General features: G+C 32.9%; 1 protein-coding gene across 1 annotated transcript in view; it reads right to left on the bottom strand.

Moving 5' to 3' along the window:
* Nucleotides 1-14,653, bottom strand: part of LOC106471796 (huntingtin-interacting protein 1-like) — a 61,469-nt gene that overhangs the window by 3,398 nt on the left and 43,418 nt on the right. Inside the window, exons 23-28 of the mRNA XM_022400409.1 lie at nucleotides 12,909-12,998; nucleotides 8,608-8,670; nucleotides 5,711-5,811; nucleotides 4,547-4,776; nucleotides 2,569-2,630; nucleotides 1,902-2,012 (exon numbers count right to left, since the gene is read on the bottom strand). Of these exons, the coding sequence (XP_022256117.1) occupies nucleotides 1,902-2,012; nucleotides 2,569-2,630; nucleotides 4,547-4,776; nucleotides 5,711-5,811; nucleotides 8,608-8,670; nucleotides 12,909-12,998 (657 nt within the window). The remainder of the gene's footprint in view (nucleotides 1-1,901; nucleotides 2,013-2,568; nucleotides 2,631-4,546; nucleotides 4,777-5,710; nucleotides 5,812-8,607; nucleotides 8,671-12,908; nucleotides 12,999-14,653) is intronic.

A 14,653-nucleotide genomic window follows, 5' to 3' on the forward strand; every position in this document is an offset into this window, starting at 1 on the left:
AACATCCAAGATGAAAGTGCACCACTGATGAATAAAGGCCACAAGGTGAGCTCCCACTGGGCCCGAACCCACCGGGTAGTCACTGGAACTGTTGGCGGTAAGAGATGGGAAGGAGAAGGATGGGAAACTGAAACAGGAAACACACTTCACCCTGACTGAGATAAACGGGAAACTATATGGGAAATAGCAGATTGTTGCTGGACAGATACCACCTGAGACTCTAAGGATTCTGGGACCATATCCAAGATGAAACGTCTTAAAACAGAGCCATACACAAATCCCATCGATAAGAAGCAGATATATGGATTCTAGATAAAACAGCATCAAAAAGGTCCCAACAACAACGATACCACGTTTGTAAAGCCAGAGAAGACAACGATAAACAAGCCAATGAGGAGGTATGGAGGGAGGTATTCCCAGAAAACCCACTCAGGATTTCTGTGAAGAGCCTCAGACAGAAGATGGATGTGGAAAGGTACCACAAAAAAGGTCTTGATGGTAAGATGGAAAAATTGGGCATGGGTGAGATTAACGAGAGATTCAGGGTCTGCTCCCAAAATGGGCAAAACTGAACCCAACAGCTGTTGGTTGAGATATGGACAGTCCACCCTATGAAATGTGAGGGCCGACTAATCCAAAGCCTGTGGGGAATGAGGCATACTTAAACCATCACCCAACGGCAAGGCAAATTGGTCAGTATGAACCAGAATGTCATGGGACGTGGGAAACACCAATTAGGATTGGAAAGTATATTCATGCAATAACAAAGATGAGAGTCATAACATATAGGAGCAAGGGATAAAACATCACATACCTAAGAAATAAAGTCTGAAAAAATGTGTATGGCTGAACAGAATCCTCAGGGAGGGTATGGAAAGGCATGGCAGAATCAAGAGGTGGAAACAGATGATCCAAGTCTTCGTCAAGATGAGGCTCCACAGGTTCAGGACGAAGAGGGGCAGTGTCTGGAGATAAAGCTTGACCCATATAATGTTCAATCTCACTGCGAATAAACGTAGACAAATCTCCTGTTGGGTCGCCAGCACCTGAAGCCTGTGGTATAGCGCCTGTCGATTGTGAGATAGCCAAAGTGGCAACATTAACTTCGGAATTGAAATAATGTAAAAAAAAACAAAACAAACTGAGTATATGAAATGAAATTAAACCACTTTGAGAAAATACGATCCCAAACATGAAACCAGACGAAAAAACAAAGACATCTGAATGCAACCACTGCCAAACAAGAAGTGATAGTTTGGTAGAGGCACATAGAGGGAGTCACATGCATGAGAGACATGTTGGAATCAGTTGATTCCAAAAGGGGGTGCAGAGGGCTTGTGGCATGCATAATAAAAAAGTTTGCATATAGAGGGCAGCAATAAACAAGAATAGTTAATCTTATGAAAGAAGGGAAGTACCGTATTGGAACAAATACTTGTCCTGAGTGTTTACATATGATTTTGTTTATACTTGCACCAAAGTGTTTCTAATATGGACTTCGACTCAAAAGTTAAGTTAAAAATCAAAGACATGATAAGTTGTAGCTTTACACATATATTGTTTTAAAAACAAACAAGATCTTTTTTGAAGCTCATCCATCTATCTGTTTAGTGAACAAAATGAAACAACATTTCTTACTCTCTATTCACAAAATTAGTTATATAAAAAAAACAATCAAACTTCCCTCAAAACATTTTGGTTTTTACTTTAAAACATTACCTCAGTCTTTTCTTTAACAAAAAAGAAAAGTAGCCATATTCATCCTTTCTTCCTTAATAAAAAACAAGAATAAGCAAATTAACCTTATTTTTTGCAGTATTTTTCTTTCTTTGCTAATAAGAAAGAAACCAACATCACTATTTTCGAGTGTTCCTTTCTTAATGAAACACAAACAAACAAACCTCTTCTTCCCAGCCCTCACTTGCTCCTGCTAAATGATAATGTTGTTTCCTTAAGGCTGCCAGTTTCATTCTTTCTTTCTGTAAGTCATTCTCCAGCTCCAACACACGGACCTGCTCAAACAAAATAATCTGTTTACTGAAACATAACCCCTAGAACATGAAATTGAGGACAATCACAACAGAAATTTACTTGAGGGCAGTTTAAGCCTGTCATCCAATAAAATGCTCTTGTTTCATTTCGAGAAATGTAAAGACCTAAATTGAAATTCATTCAATAAGAAAAATATTTTGATTTTGCACTACAGCTTTTCTAATGTTCAGCTAAATCTGTCTAGTTCTGTTTGCCAATTTAAGTATTTTATCATTGCTGACACTTTTTGACATTATCAGAAGGACACTTCTACAAAGCACATGGAAAGTAACTGCCACTCTTTACAATGGAAAATTAATACAAAATGAAACACACAAAGAGGTTTAATGACAGACTATATTTTTTGATGCAACTTTAACACTTTCTGATGTGGAGTTAAACTGTACTTAACACAAAGATTTCAACTGGAAGTCTCCTACCATTCAGAGTAACAAGTTAGTAATGCAAAGAAGTACGGAATATTTCCTATACTATAACATAGAGAAGTTTTGGTTTTGTTAAATAGTACAACTTTACCTGTGAATCCATCTCAAGTCTCTTGGCCCGATGAAGTGAGAGCTTTGAGAAATCCATCACCTCTACAGATAATAAATATGTTTTTATGATTATCACTTACTATCTCAATAGCTTGGAGTTACAAATCAACATTTTGAGAGTTTGAGTCATGTCTATGTTTTACACTTGTAGCAACAGAACATAATCTCAGATCATAACTGCAGCAACAGAACATAATCTCAGATCATAACTGCAGCAACAGAACATAATCTCAGATCATAACTGTAGCAACAGAACATAATCTCAGATCATAACTGTAGCAACAGAACATAATCTCAGATCATAACTGTAGTAACAGAACTATTATACACAACAATTGTATTAACTGAAGATTGTCATACACCACCGTAGTAGCAACAAAACACTATTATACACTACAACTGTAGTAACAGAACATTGTCATACACTAACGTAGTAACAACAGAACACTATTATACACTACAATTGTAGTAACAGAACATTGTCATACACTAATGTAGTAGCAACAAAACACTATTATACACTACAATTGTAGTAACAGAACATTGTCATACACTAATGTAGTAGCAACAGGACACTATTATACACTACAACTGTAGTAACAGAACATTGTCATACAATAATGTAGTAACAACAGAACACTATTATACACTACAATTGTAGTAACAGAACATTGTCACACACTAATGTAGTAGCAACAAAATGCTATTATACACTACAACTGTAGTAACAGAACATTGTCATACACTAATCTAGTAGCAATAGGACACTATTATACACTACAATTGTAGTAACAGAACATTTTCATACACTAATCGAGTAGCAACAGGACACTATTATACACTACAACTGTATTAACAGAACATTGTCATACACTAATGTAGTAGCAACAAAATTGTAGTGTATAATAGTGTTGTAGTAACAGAACATTGTCATACACTACAACTGTATTAACAGAACATTGTCATACACTACAACTGTATTAACAGAACATTGTCATACAATAATATAGTAGCAACAGAAAACTATTATAAACTATGACTGTAGTAGCAAAACATTGTCATACATCACTGTAGTAGCAACAGAATGCTATTATACCCATAAATGTAGCTAAAGAAGATTGTCATACACCATTCTAGTAACAACAGAACACTATTATAGACAACAATTGTAGTTAACAAAACATTGTCATACATCACTCTAGTTGCAACAGAATGCTATTATACCCATAAATGTAGCTAAAGAAGATTGTCATACACCATTCTAGTAACAACAGAACACTATTATAGACAACAATTGTAGTTAACAAAACATTGTCATACATCACTGTAGTAGCAACAGAACGCTATTATACCCATAAATGTAGCTAAAGAAGATTGTCATACACCATTCTAGTAACAACAGAACACTATTATAGACAACAATTGTAGTTAACAAAACATTGTCATACATCACTGTAGTAGTAACAGAACACTATTATAGACAATAATTGTAGTTAACAAAAAACTGTCATACATCACTGTAGTAGCAACAAAACACTATTATACATACAAATGTAGTAACAGTTATACTCATTACTAGGATGATTTTGAGTTTTGATCTAAGGAAGATTATTACATATCAAAGTTGTACCAACAGGACATTACCACACACCTTAGGGTAGCAATAGAACACTACCACACAATATCTTTGTAGCAACAGGATTACCACATACAAGATGTAGCAACACTAACACACAATACAGATGTAGCAACAGGATAATACCACACACTAGATGTAGCAAGAGAACATTACCACATATTACAGTTGTAACAACAGGACATTAAAATATATCACAGTTGTATCAACATTACCACACACCACAGATGTAGCAACAAGACATCACCCAATCACTACAATGTATGCAAATTGTTAATCGTTAAACTAAAAGGATATTAATAAAAATATTTTAAGATCTCACCAGATTCTTCAACCAACTCAGCACAACTCTTTGAAGTTGCAACAACATTTCCTGTGGCTTCACTGACACAACGAGAAGCTTTGGAAAGATTGGACAACTTTTCACTTCCTCGTTCTGCTTTCACTTTAGAGGCCACAACCAACTGGGCAGTAGCTGCTGCTATCTCCTGTGATGCTACCATCAGTTCTTCAAACTTACCTTTTCCACTGACCACTTTATCTGCTGCATCACTGAAAAAAATTTTTATGTTTCATGTCTGCACGATACAATACAATACTGGCGAACTGTTACTACAAATCAGAACTTTTACTGGGACAGTACTGTCTGAAAACATTATCTGTCCTCAGTAAACGTGCCAAAACAGTATATATAGTCTGAAAATTTTATCTCTACTTAGTAAATATTCTGGAACCATATACCGTCTGAAAACATTATCTGTCCTCAGTAAATGTGCCGAAACAGTATATAGTCTGAAAATTTTATCTCTACTTAGTAAATATTCTGGAACCATATACAGTCTGAAAACATTATCTGTCTTCAGTAAATGTGCCGAAACAGTATATAGTCTGAAAATTTTATCTCTACTTAGTAAATATTCTGGAACCATATACTGTCTGAAAACATTATTTGTCCTCAGTAGAAGTTCTGCAACAGTACAATGTCTGAAAACTTTATCTGTCCTTAGTAAATGTTCTGGAACAGTACACTGAAACTTTTTCTGTCCTAAGTAAAAGTTCTGGAATAGTATACTGTTTGAACTTTTTATCTGTCCTTTACTTAAAACATATGTCATTTAAATATTGTGAGTGACTTTCAGTTATTTAAAACTGTAAAAAAATTAACAATATTTAACAACACATGATTTATAAAATAGTGACATATTCTTTCTAAGATAACCTTAAAAACTTTATAATGTTAAAATGCTATACCTGAGAAATCATTATCTTGTTACAGGTAATAATATATTTTTCTAATAACACTGAAATATTTTATAAAAAATATTTAATTTTTCATTTAAAAATATAACACGATTAAAGGCCTGAGGTGAGGTAAAGCAGAAATTAATTTAATACAGGTTACAAAACAGAAGTACTTGCTATACTTAAAGAACCACAAAAAGTTTAAGACTCAGGAGTAAGATATGAGTAGCCGATTCTAACTTACACCAAGAATTTAGCAGCCATTCCCACCACTTTGGCTGCTGAGATCAACCCTTCTGTCCACCGGTGGTTTCTGCTGTAGAACTCTTTATCAGTAGCAGAGCCCTGAGAAATACACGAAGCTTTACACAGGCCTCTCTAAAAAAAACTGTACATCACCAATATGTTTAAAAATGTTGCTGTTAACTATGAACTCAGGATTCTGCTAACTAGAAACTCAGGATTCTGCTAACTACAAACTCAGAATTCTCCTAAGTTCAAACTCAGGATTCTGCTAACTAGGAACTCAGGATTCTGCTAACTACAAACTCAGAATTCTCCTAAGTTCAAACTCAGGATTCTCCTAAGTTCAAACTCAGGTTTCTGCTAACTAGGAAGTCAGGATTCTGTTAACTTCAAATTCAGGATTCTGCTAACTAGGAACTCGGGATTCTGTAACTATGCAGCTGCTTCTTCTAACTAAGCTATTATGTCTGAATTGTCATAAATCTCAGTTTCTGTAAATTTAAGGATGGAATTTGGCAAGACTCTGCATGTCATCATATCTTAAGTGTGCCATATTTATAACTCCATAATGTGTGTTAAGTACAGTAAAAGAGAAACACATCTAGACATTTATTGAAATAATTAAATTTTCACCAAAAACGTTCTAATATTGGTCAAATCTTCAGTGGCTGTAAGACTTCTTTATGCACTCAATTTGCAAATTCCATTAGTGTTAAAAGCTCCACACTAATTGTAAGGCAGCTATTTTCAACAGAAATATATAGTTAACCACATAGGCAACAAAGATATAAAAATGTGTTGCCTATTGGTTAACTATATATTTTCTTTTGAAAATATTTGCCTTACAATTAGTGTGAAGCTTTTAACACTAATGGAATTTGCATGTTGAGTGTATAAAGAAGTCTTACAGCCACTGAAGGTCTGGCCAATTTCAGAAAATAGTTAGCAAAATCCTGAGTTCCTATTTAGAGAGTTATTTATATTATCATGTGAAGATGATGACATTTTGAAGAGTTCTAGTTCTATACGTCCCCCTCTTCAAATAATAATATAAAAAACTTGGAGATTGTTTAATCTATTCTTTAATTTAAATATTTTCAAAAGCACAAAATTAAAAAATCTTTAATATGAGATCTGTTTTTGTTTAAATATTACCAAAACTCTCCTAAAACCACTATTTATGTACTCTTATGTCTAAAATAAACTATATTAAGTTTTTGGTTATTTTTTACAAAATTTTTGTGAAATGTAATTTTCTTTTCTTCAATTTGAATGTGAAAAAATTAATGATGTTGTGACTAATATCTTTAAGATGTGGTAACCTCACATCATGTTTTATATTCTCAAACACATCTACAACACACCATATGACTACAGATAATGCTTATTTACAAATGAGCAAAAAAGTATTTTTATTCATATACATATCTGAGAAGGAATAGTACATGCATACAGAAACTGTGATTTTATTAAGCAGCTTGTTCTATTCACAAAACAAACTTTTTCTTATTTTCAAAAATACTCTGTTTGTAATTTCTGTTTATTTTCCTACCATCTTTGTAATAAAAACTTCGGTTATTCAGATAGAAAACCATCTTCCCTAGTAGTTCTTCATGAAATCATCAGTAACACTTGATTGCTTACAATACTTCCTTAACAGTTCTTTATGGTTACTAATGATTTCATGAAGAACTATTAAGGAAGTATTGTAAGCAGTCAAGTGTTACTAATGATTTAACTTGACTGCTTACAATACTTCCTTAATAGTTCTTTATGAAATCATCAGTAACACTTGACTGCTTACAATACTTCCTTAATAGTTCTTCATGAAATCATTAGTAACACTTGACTGCTTACAATACTTCCTTAACAGTTCTTCATGAAATCATTAGTAACACTTGACTGATTACAATACTTCCTTAATAGTTCTTCATGAAATCATTAGTAACACTTGACTGTTTACAACACTTCCCTAGTAGTTCTTTATGAAATCATTAGTAACACTTGATTGCTTACAATACTTCCTTAACAGTTATTCATGAAATCATTAATAACACTTGACTGCTTACAATACTTCCTTAACAGTTCTTCATGAAATCATTAATAACACATGACTGCTTACAATACTTCCTTAACAGTTCTTCATGAAATCATCAGTAACACTTGACTGCTTACAATACTTCCTCAACAGTTCTTTATGAAATCATTAATAACACTTGACTGCTTACAATACTTCCTTAATAGTTCTTCATGAAATCATTAGTAACACTTGACTGTTTACAATACTTCCTTAACAGTTCTTCATGAAATCATTAGTAATACTTGACTGCTTACAATACTTCCTTAACAGTTCTTCATGAAATCATTAGTAACACTTGACTGACTTACAATACTTCCTTAACAGTTCTTTATGAAATCATTAGTAACACTTGACTGTTTACAATACTTCCTTAACAGTTCTTTATGAAATCATTAGTAACACTTGACTGTTTACAATACTTCCTTAACAGTTCTTCATGAAATCATTAGTAACACTTGACTGTTTACAATACTTCCTTAACAGTTCTTTATGAAATCATTAGTAACACTTGACTGTTTACAATACTTCCTTAACAGTTCTTTATGAAATCATTAGTAACACTTGACTGTTTACAATACTTCCCTAGTAGTTCTTTATGAAGTCGTTTGTAACATTTAATAATTTACCATAAACACTCCCTAAGAACTCACACTATTGTGGGCCTGAAACACTGCCACTAGTCTTACAAATTGCTCAACACTGTGGGCCTAAAACACTACAACTTGTTTCAAAAACTGCTTATCAAAATGTTTATTACAACAAATTACATTTTCCATGTAAATATAAAAGTTCATATTAAGTATCCAGAAATTTACCTTTCCTTGAGAAACAATTTCATTCTGAAGCTCTTTGGAACTCTTAACAAGGACTTTGATTGCCTATAATGACAAGAAAAGAAAGACAGCATCAAACATAATGACTAAACATTAAGAAATATGTGTTACAATGAATAATAATGAGGACTATAATAAAATTTATCTAACCCTCATCTGACAAAACTGTTATTATACTTATAATATATTATTATAAATGTTTTTGTGTTGTTGAAATCTTGGGATTTTTTAGAAAGCCCTATCAAATATCATTACATTGAAGTGTGCTAAATTCATTGAACTCTTCCATAAACTAGATTCTAACCAAAATAACAAATCTTGTTCTCATTGAACAGTTCCACACGTGGCTAAGGACTGAATTATATTTGTAGTTTCTTTATAGTTGAATTCAGTTACCAGTGAAATGCAGATGTACTAGAAATTCCTCAGTAATATAAGTCTCACTAAAAGTTTTACTAAAATACTTTACAGGTATGTGAATACTAATCTTTAAGACTCATGTAGCTGTGAAAGGGATAACAATTACTGAAATGACCTTCACAACACATTATGTTGCTTTTCTCAAAACCTTAATAACATAATTAGTCTTCATGCATCAAATTGATAACTACTTGTAAATGTTTAGAACTGAGAAACAAAAATAACTGATAATTAGAAATATATTAATGTATATTTAGGATGAAAAGACTTGCACATGAGAACAGGTAATGATCTCTGAAATTGTTTTCTATTGAGGAAAAAATAATAGTTAGAGGGGAATCTGATTGAGATGTTTAAGATTGTTAAACTAATTGGTAGCATTGATGCATCATCTTTTTTTCATATCTAATGGTGTGAAAAGTAGGACTAGGTGACACAAATATAAATTGTGACAGAGAAGAAGTCATCTTCAGTTAAGACAGCTTTATTTTTCTAACAAGCTGTCCCTTGGAATGGATTGTCTTCAGTTATGGTAGATTCAGTTAATTTAAGGGAAAGCTTCATAAAAACTTGAATAATAAGTGCTGACTTTGAGTTTTTATTTTTAAAGTTTGGTTTAGTAGATGGAATGGCTTAAGATGGACCAACAGGTCCCTTGTTGTCCTTTAATTATATGTATGTTAAACAGTTTAAGTCATTACCCCACGTTTCAGTATCACCATCCACTGTATAAACAGAAATTACTGATGCATATAGAAAAACTGCTACTGCTCACAAGTTATCCTTGTGTACAAACAAATTACTCCTGGTTGGAGGTTATCCCCTGTGTACAGACAAATTACTCCTGGTTGGAAGTTATCCCCTGTGTACAAACAAGTTGCTCCTGGTTGGAAGTTATCCCCTGTGTTCAGACAAATTACTCCTGGTTGGAGGTTATCCCCTGTGTACAAACAAGTTGCTCGTGGTTGGAAGTTATCCCCTGTGTACAGACAAATTGCTCCTGGTTGGAGGTTATCCCTTGTGTAGATGTACAGAGGTTGGGTACATTATTTTAAAATGATCTTGGAGATTCAACTTGTCATTACATTCCATGTTGCCATGTCTACTCATGCTCTAACAACCATGCATGTTGACAATAGCCATGCAGCACAGTTTCCATTGCAAAAGGCTACATCACAATACTGTCATGTTCAAAGTACACCGCTCTTCTTTGCATGTGTTTCACATTACATCTAGTGCATGAGTACAGTTTCTCAGTACTCATTTCAACAGTCTGATTCTACAGGCATACACAGGTACCAAGTCTGCCAACTTGACTGGTATGTTTTCATATGGAATAGCATGAATACCCATTTCAAATGTGATGTTTGAATTCATATGTAATGGAAGTAACTTGTGTTGTTTTTACAGACAAAGACTTTATTTGTTTATTTTGTGTAGTTGCATGGGACAGTGTAGAAGGCTTCTCCCACTGAACTTTGTGTTTGTGGAGTTTCACCTGTTACAAGGCGCTGCTCTTTGTTTATTATGTTTTAAGATAGAATTTGTTGTAAGTCACTTTCTGGATAGTCCTGGTACCCAAAGTTGATCCATATTTCTTTCCTTTCAATGACATTAAGTACAATGGATATCCCCAATCTGAGCACACATTTGTTATCTCGGTGTATGATTCGCATATTAAACATCATTTTAATATAATATACTCAATGTAGTGGTTCCATCAACACAAAGTTGGTAGTTCTATCAACAAAGATGTAGAAGTCCCATCATCATAAATTTAGTAGTTAGATCAACACAGGTGTACTAATTCTATCAACACAGATGAGCAGTCCCATCAAGACAAATGTAGTAGTACTATCAACATAGATGTAGTAGTTCCATCAATACAGATGTAGTAGTTATATCAACACAGATGTACTAATTCTATCAACACAGATGAGCAGTCCCATCAAGACAAATGTAGTAGTACTATCAACATAGATGTAGTAGTTCCATCAATACAGATGTAGTTGTTCCATCAATACAGATGTAGCAGTCCCATCAACACAGATGTAGTGGTTTTATCAACACAGATCTAGCAGTCCAATCAACACAGATGTAGTTGTTCCATCAATACAGATGCAGTAGTTATATCAAAGAGATGTAGCAGTCCAATCAACACAGATGTACAGTAAAACCTCGACATTAAAGGCACCGTTCCAACTGCATACAAATGCCCTCAATAGCAAGGTACCCAAAATATCAAAAATGAGCCACACAAAGCTGGATTCCATATGGACCATACTAAGTTTCTGAATTTTAAGTCTCCCTGTTTTGTTTGGTGTATGCACGACACGGAGGTTGCCATGATATGGAGCATTGTCAACAGGAGGTCTAAGGGGGTGGATTAGCTGTGCCTTTTTTTTCTTTATTATTGGTCAGCAGATTTCTACTGAAATGTTTGACAGTAAAATAAACATAGAAAATAAATGTGGAATGTTTAGCAGTTCAAACTCTGAAGATAAAGCATCAAATCACCACTTGTGTCATTAGACTGTTTACGTAACTCAGTAACACGATACTCTTGAAAGCAACATAGCACGTGCACAGAAATAAGCTGATTTGAGCCCTGCTCAAAGAACATGATGTGGATTTTATCAGCTTATGTATCCTACAGTGTTTACAATGAAAATTCCCCAGAGTAATAAGATTGCACTTTGAATCTGTGAAAACTTTTATTACAGTATATGGTTCAGAGCCAATACAATAAACGTTACAAATGTTTGAATATTGATCATCCTTCTGGGATGTTTGGAATTTAGTGGTATACTGTACAGGCATACAAAGATAACTGCCCATTTTATCGAGTGCCTGTATAGAGAACAAGACTAAAGACACTGCCTTTAATCCGAAAAATCAAGATGCCAGTTATTGCAAGATTTATTTTGGTTACAAATAACAAGAAAAAGAAAGGCACTGAAAAGTTGTAACCTTAACGGTGCTGTGCCCATTAATCAAGGTTCTAATGTAGTAATTCTATCAACACAAATGTAGCAGTCTATGGTTGTTTAATAAATAAATATGGAAGAGAAAAATCTTTGTAATGTCTTCAGTTGTCACCATTATCTACTACATTTATAAAAGACAAGACTTCGGTATACTGAGTTTCAAAATGCTTCCATTTCTAAACAATTCCAAGACTGAATACCACAAAATATGCCAAACATTCTTCTAAGTACTTCTGATCTTGGAAGGAAAAATCTGAAAACTTCTGTTAATGACTTTTATAATCTATAAGAAAATCATTAACTGTCAACTGTTTAAAAGAAGTTTAAACAATGGTTAGTATACTTACTGATTTAATGTGTTGTAAGGAACATTCATAGAACTTTATCAAAATTTAGAATTGTGTTCAAAGATGTCCTATCAATGTACTTTTAATAAATGCCACACCCAATTATATTCAATTGTTTGTTTTAGAACTTTAATGATAGCTAGAAAAAGGGTTATCTGCATACAGCCATCCCTTGTTTCGAACTGATAGACTTGAGTGAAGGCAGCTAGTTAGTAGCACCCACTGCTAACTCTTGTCTAAAAAAATAGTGGGATTTGACCATCACTCTTATAATGCACCCATGGCCCCAAAATGCTAGTTTCACTCATATGGAATTCTAAAATTTACAAAAATTACAATTTTTACAATGAAATGAATATGATTTCCAAAACATTATAAATAATCTTTAATTTGTCTTTCATTTAGACATTTGATAAACAGACCTTAAATTTAATCACCATATTTCATGTTCATGGAATAATTACAACTGTTGTCATAAATCTACAAAGAAATTAGATAAAAACATAAACATAATAATATAAAAAGTTACCTGCATGAGACCAATACAAGAATCAAGAATTTTCCCATTAACTTCAACTTTGATGCCAGTGTCTTCAGATCTGGTTCTGCTTATCAAGTCCTAAAATTAGAGATTAAATATCAGGTACGGTATTTTGTTATTAGGAACACTTTCAAGATACAGTAATCAACATAAATCTTTATCTCATTTCTGTAGACATAAATATATTTTTTACAAAATACAATAAAATGCTGTATTCCTCTTTGTAAATCTCTGATTTTTTGTTCTGAAATTAGACATCTTAAAAAAGTAGTAATGAGTTTATTTTTCTATATTATTTCTATAGACAAATATATCTTCATTCTAAAAAAAAATTTGAATCCAAACTTTCTCAACATAGCATATAGGGTGATGTCAACAATCTTTATCAAGAAAACAAGGTTGATAGCTCCTTCTTCCACCATTAATAGTGTTTTCTGTGACATGTTTTCCAACATCAATCAGCAACTTAAAGGGAGATGTCTGTGAATGATTTAGCATGCATTTTGTGGAAGAACTGAAATTTTGCAGAGAAACTAGCATGTTGGCTTAGATAAATGTCAACATGTGTAATCTTGATGTTATCATACACGTAGTCTGCACAAAGAAGGTATTTCCTTAAAGTATAGTAGCATCGGTATGTTAATCTAATATACAGAGTTCGACTTATCTATCTGGACTCTCCGGATGTTTAACTTACTTTATAGCTTTAATTAGCAATCATGAAACTGTGCTAAGTTTGAGATATTTTATTTCATTACAGGTTGTCAATGTTCACATCACAATCTTTTACAGAGTTAAATTCAAAATTTAATTAAAATACTTTATTATCAATGTATACCACAAATAAACTTGCCATCAAAACATAGTTAATAAATAAAATTTTAATATTATACAAGTTTCAAGTTCATAATTTTAAATGGAAATATTTAAATAAATCTTCAATCTCTCCTAGTATATCAATTATGAGATTTGTTCTCAGAGAAAATTTATTTACCATCCTTCTCTGAAGTATGGAGTTTAACATAAATTAATCAATACTGTATAGATATTACTAAGGCATAGTCCAATTTTTATAGCCTTCAATTTTATTTGTTTAATGAGGCACAAACTAGAAAATCAGACCAACTTGCCACACCTACCTATCACATCCTCTAATTCACAAATTGCCAGTAATTCTCTCTCTGATGCTTACTATCCCATCATTTATAACCACTAAAAAGACACAGTTTTAATTTAATGAATGGCGTATCATATTACACTGTTCTCAGATCAAGTAGCTGAGAGAATTATTTTGAGGTAGTTATGGCTTAGTTAGAAAGCCAGTTTACTCTTTCAGCACGGGCTTGGTCCCTGGGACCGACCTCGTAACCATTTTATGCTTGTTATAGTTTTCATGCTATGACTTTTAAATTAGTAAACATATGCTAAGGAAATTTGGCAGATTATCAGTAATCATAACATTGCTTTCATACACAAAATATCAATGTTTTTTATTAAGTCTTAAGGTTCATAAAGCAATGTTTTTCTCATGCCTTTTTATTCTTTTCCCACATTGCCTACCTAATATGCAAAGTAATTTTCATTTTAAGATTAAAAATACTTTTATGCATTAGAAAATTTTCAAATTTCACATGCAAAATCTTTATAATGTCCAGATAGTTATCAAACGTTTCTTAACTTTATATTTTATCTGTTATTTTCAGTAATTAATCTCTATACAAGATCGGTCAAAT

The sequence above is a fragment of the Limulus polyphemus genome, unplaced genomic scaffold, assembly GCF_000517525.1.
Source record: "Limulus polyphemus unplaced genomic scaffold, Limulus_polyphemus-2.1.2 Scaffold4865, whole genome shotgun sequence".
Taxonomy (NCBI): Eukaryota; Metazoa; Arthropoda; class Merostomata; order Xiphosura; family Limulidae; genus Limulus; species Limulus polyphemus.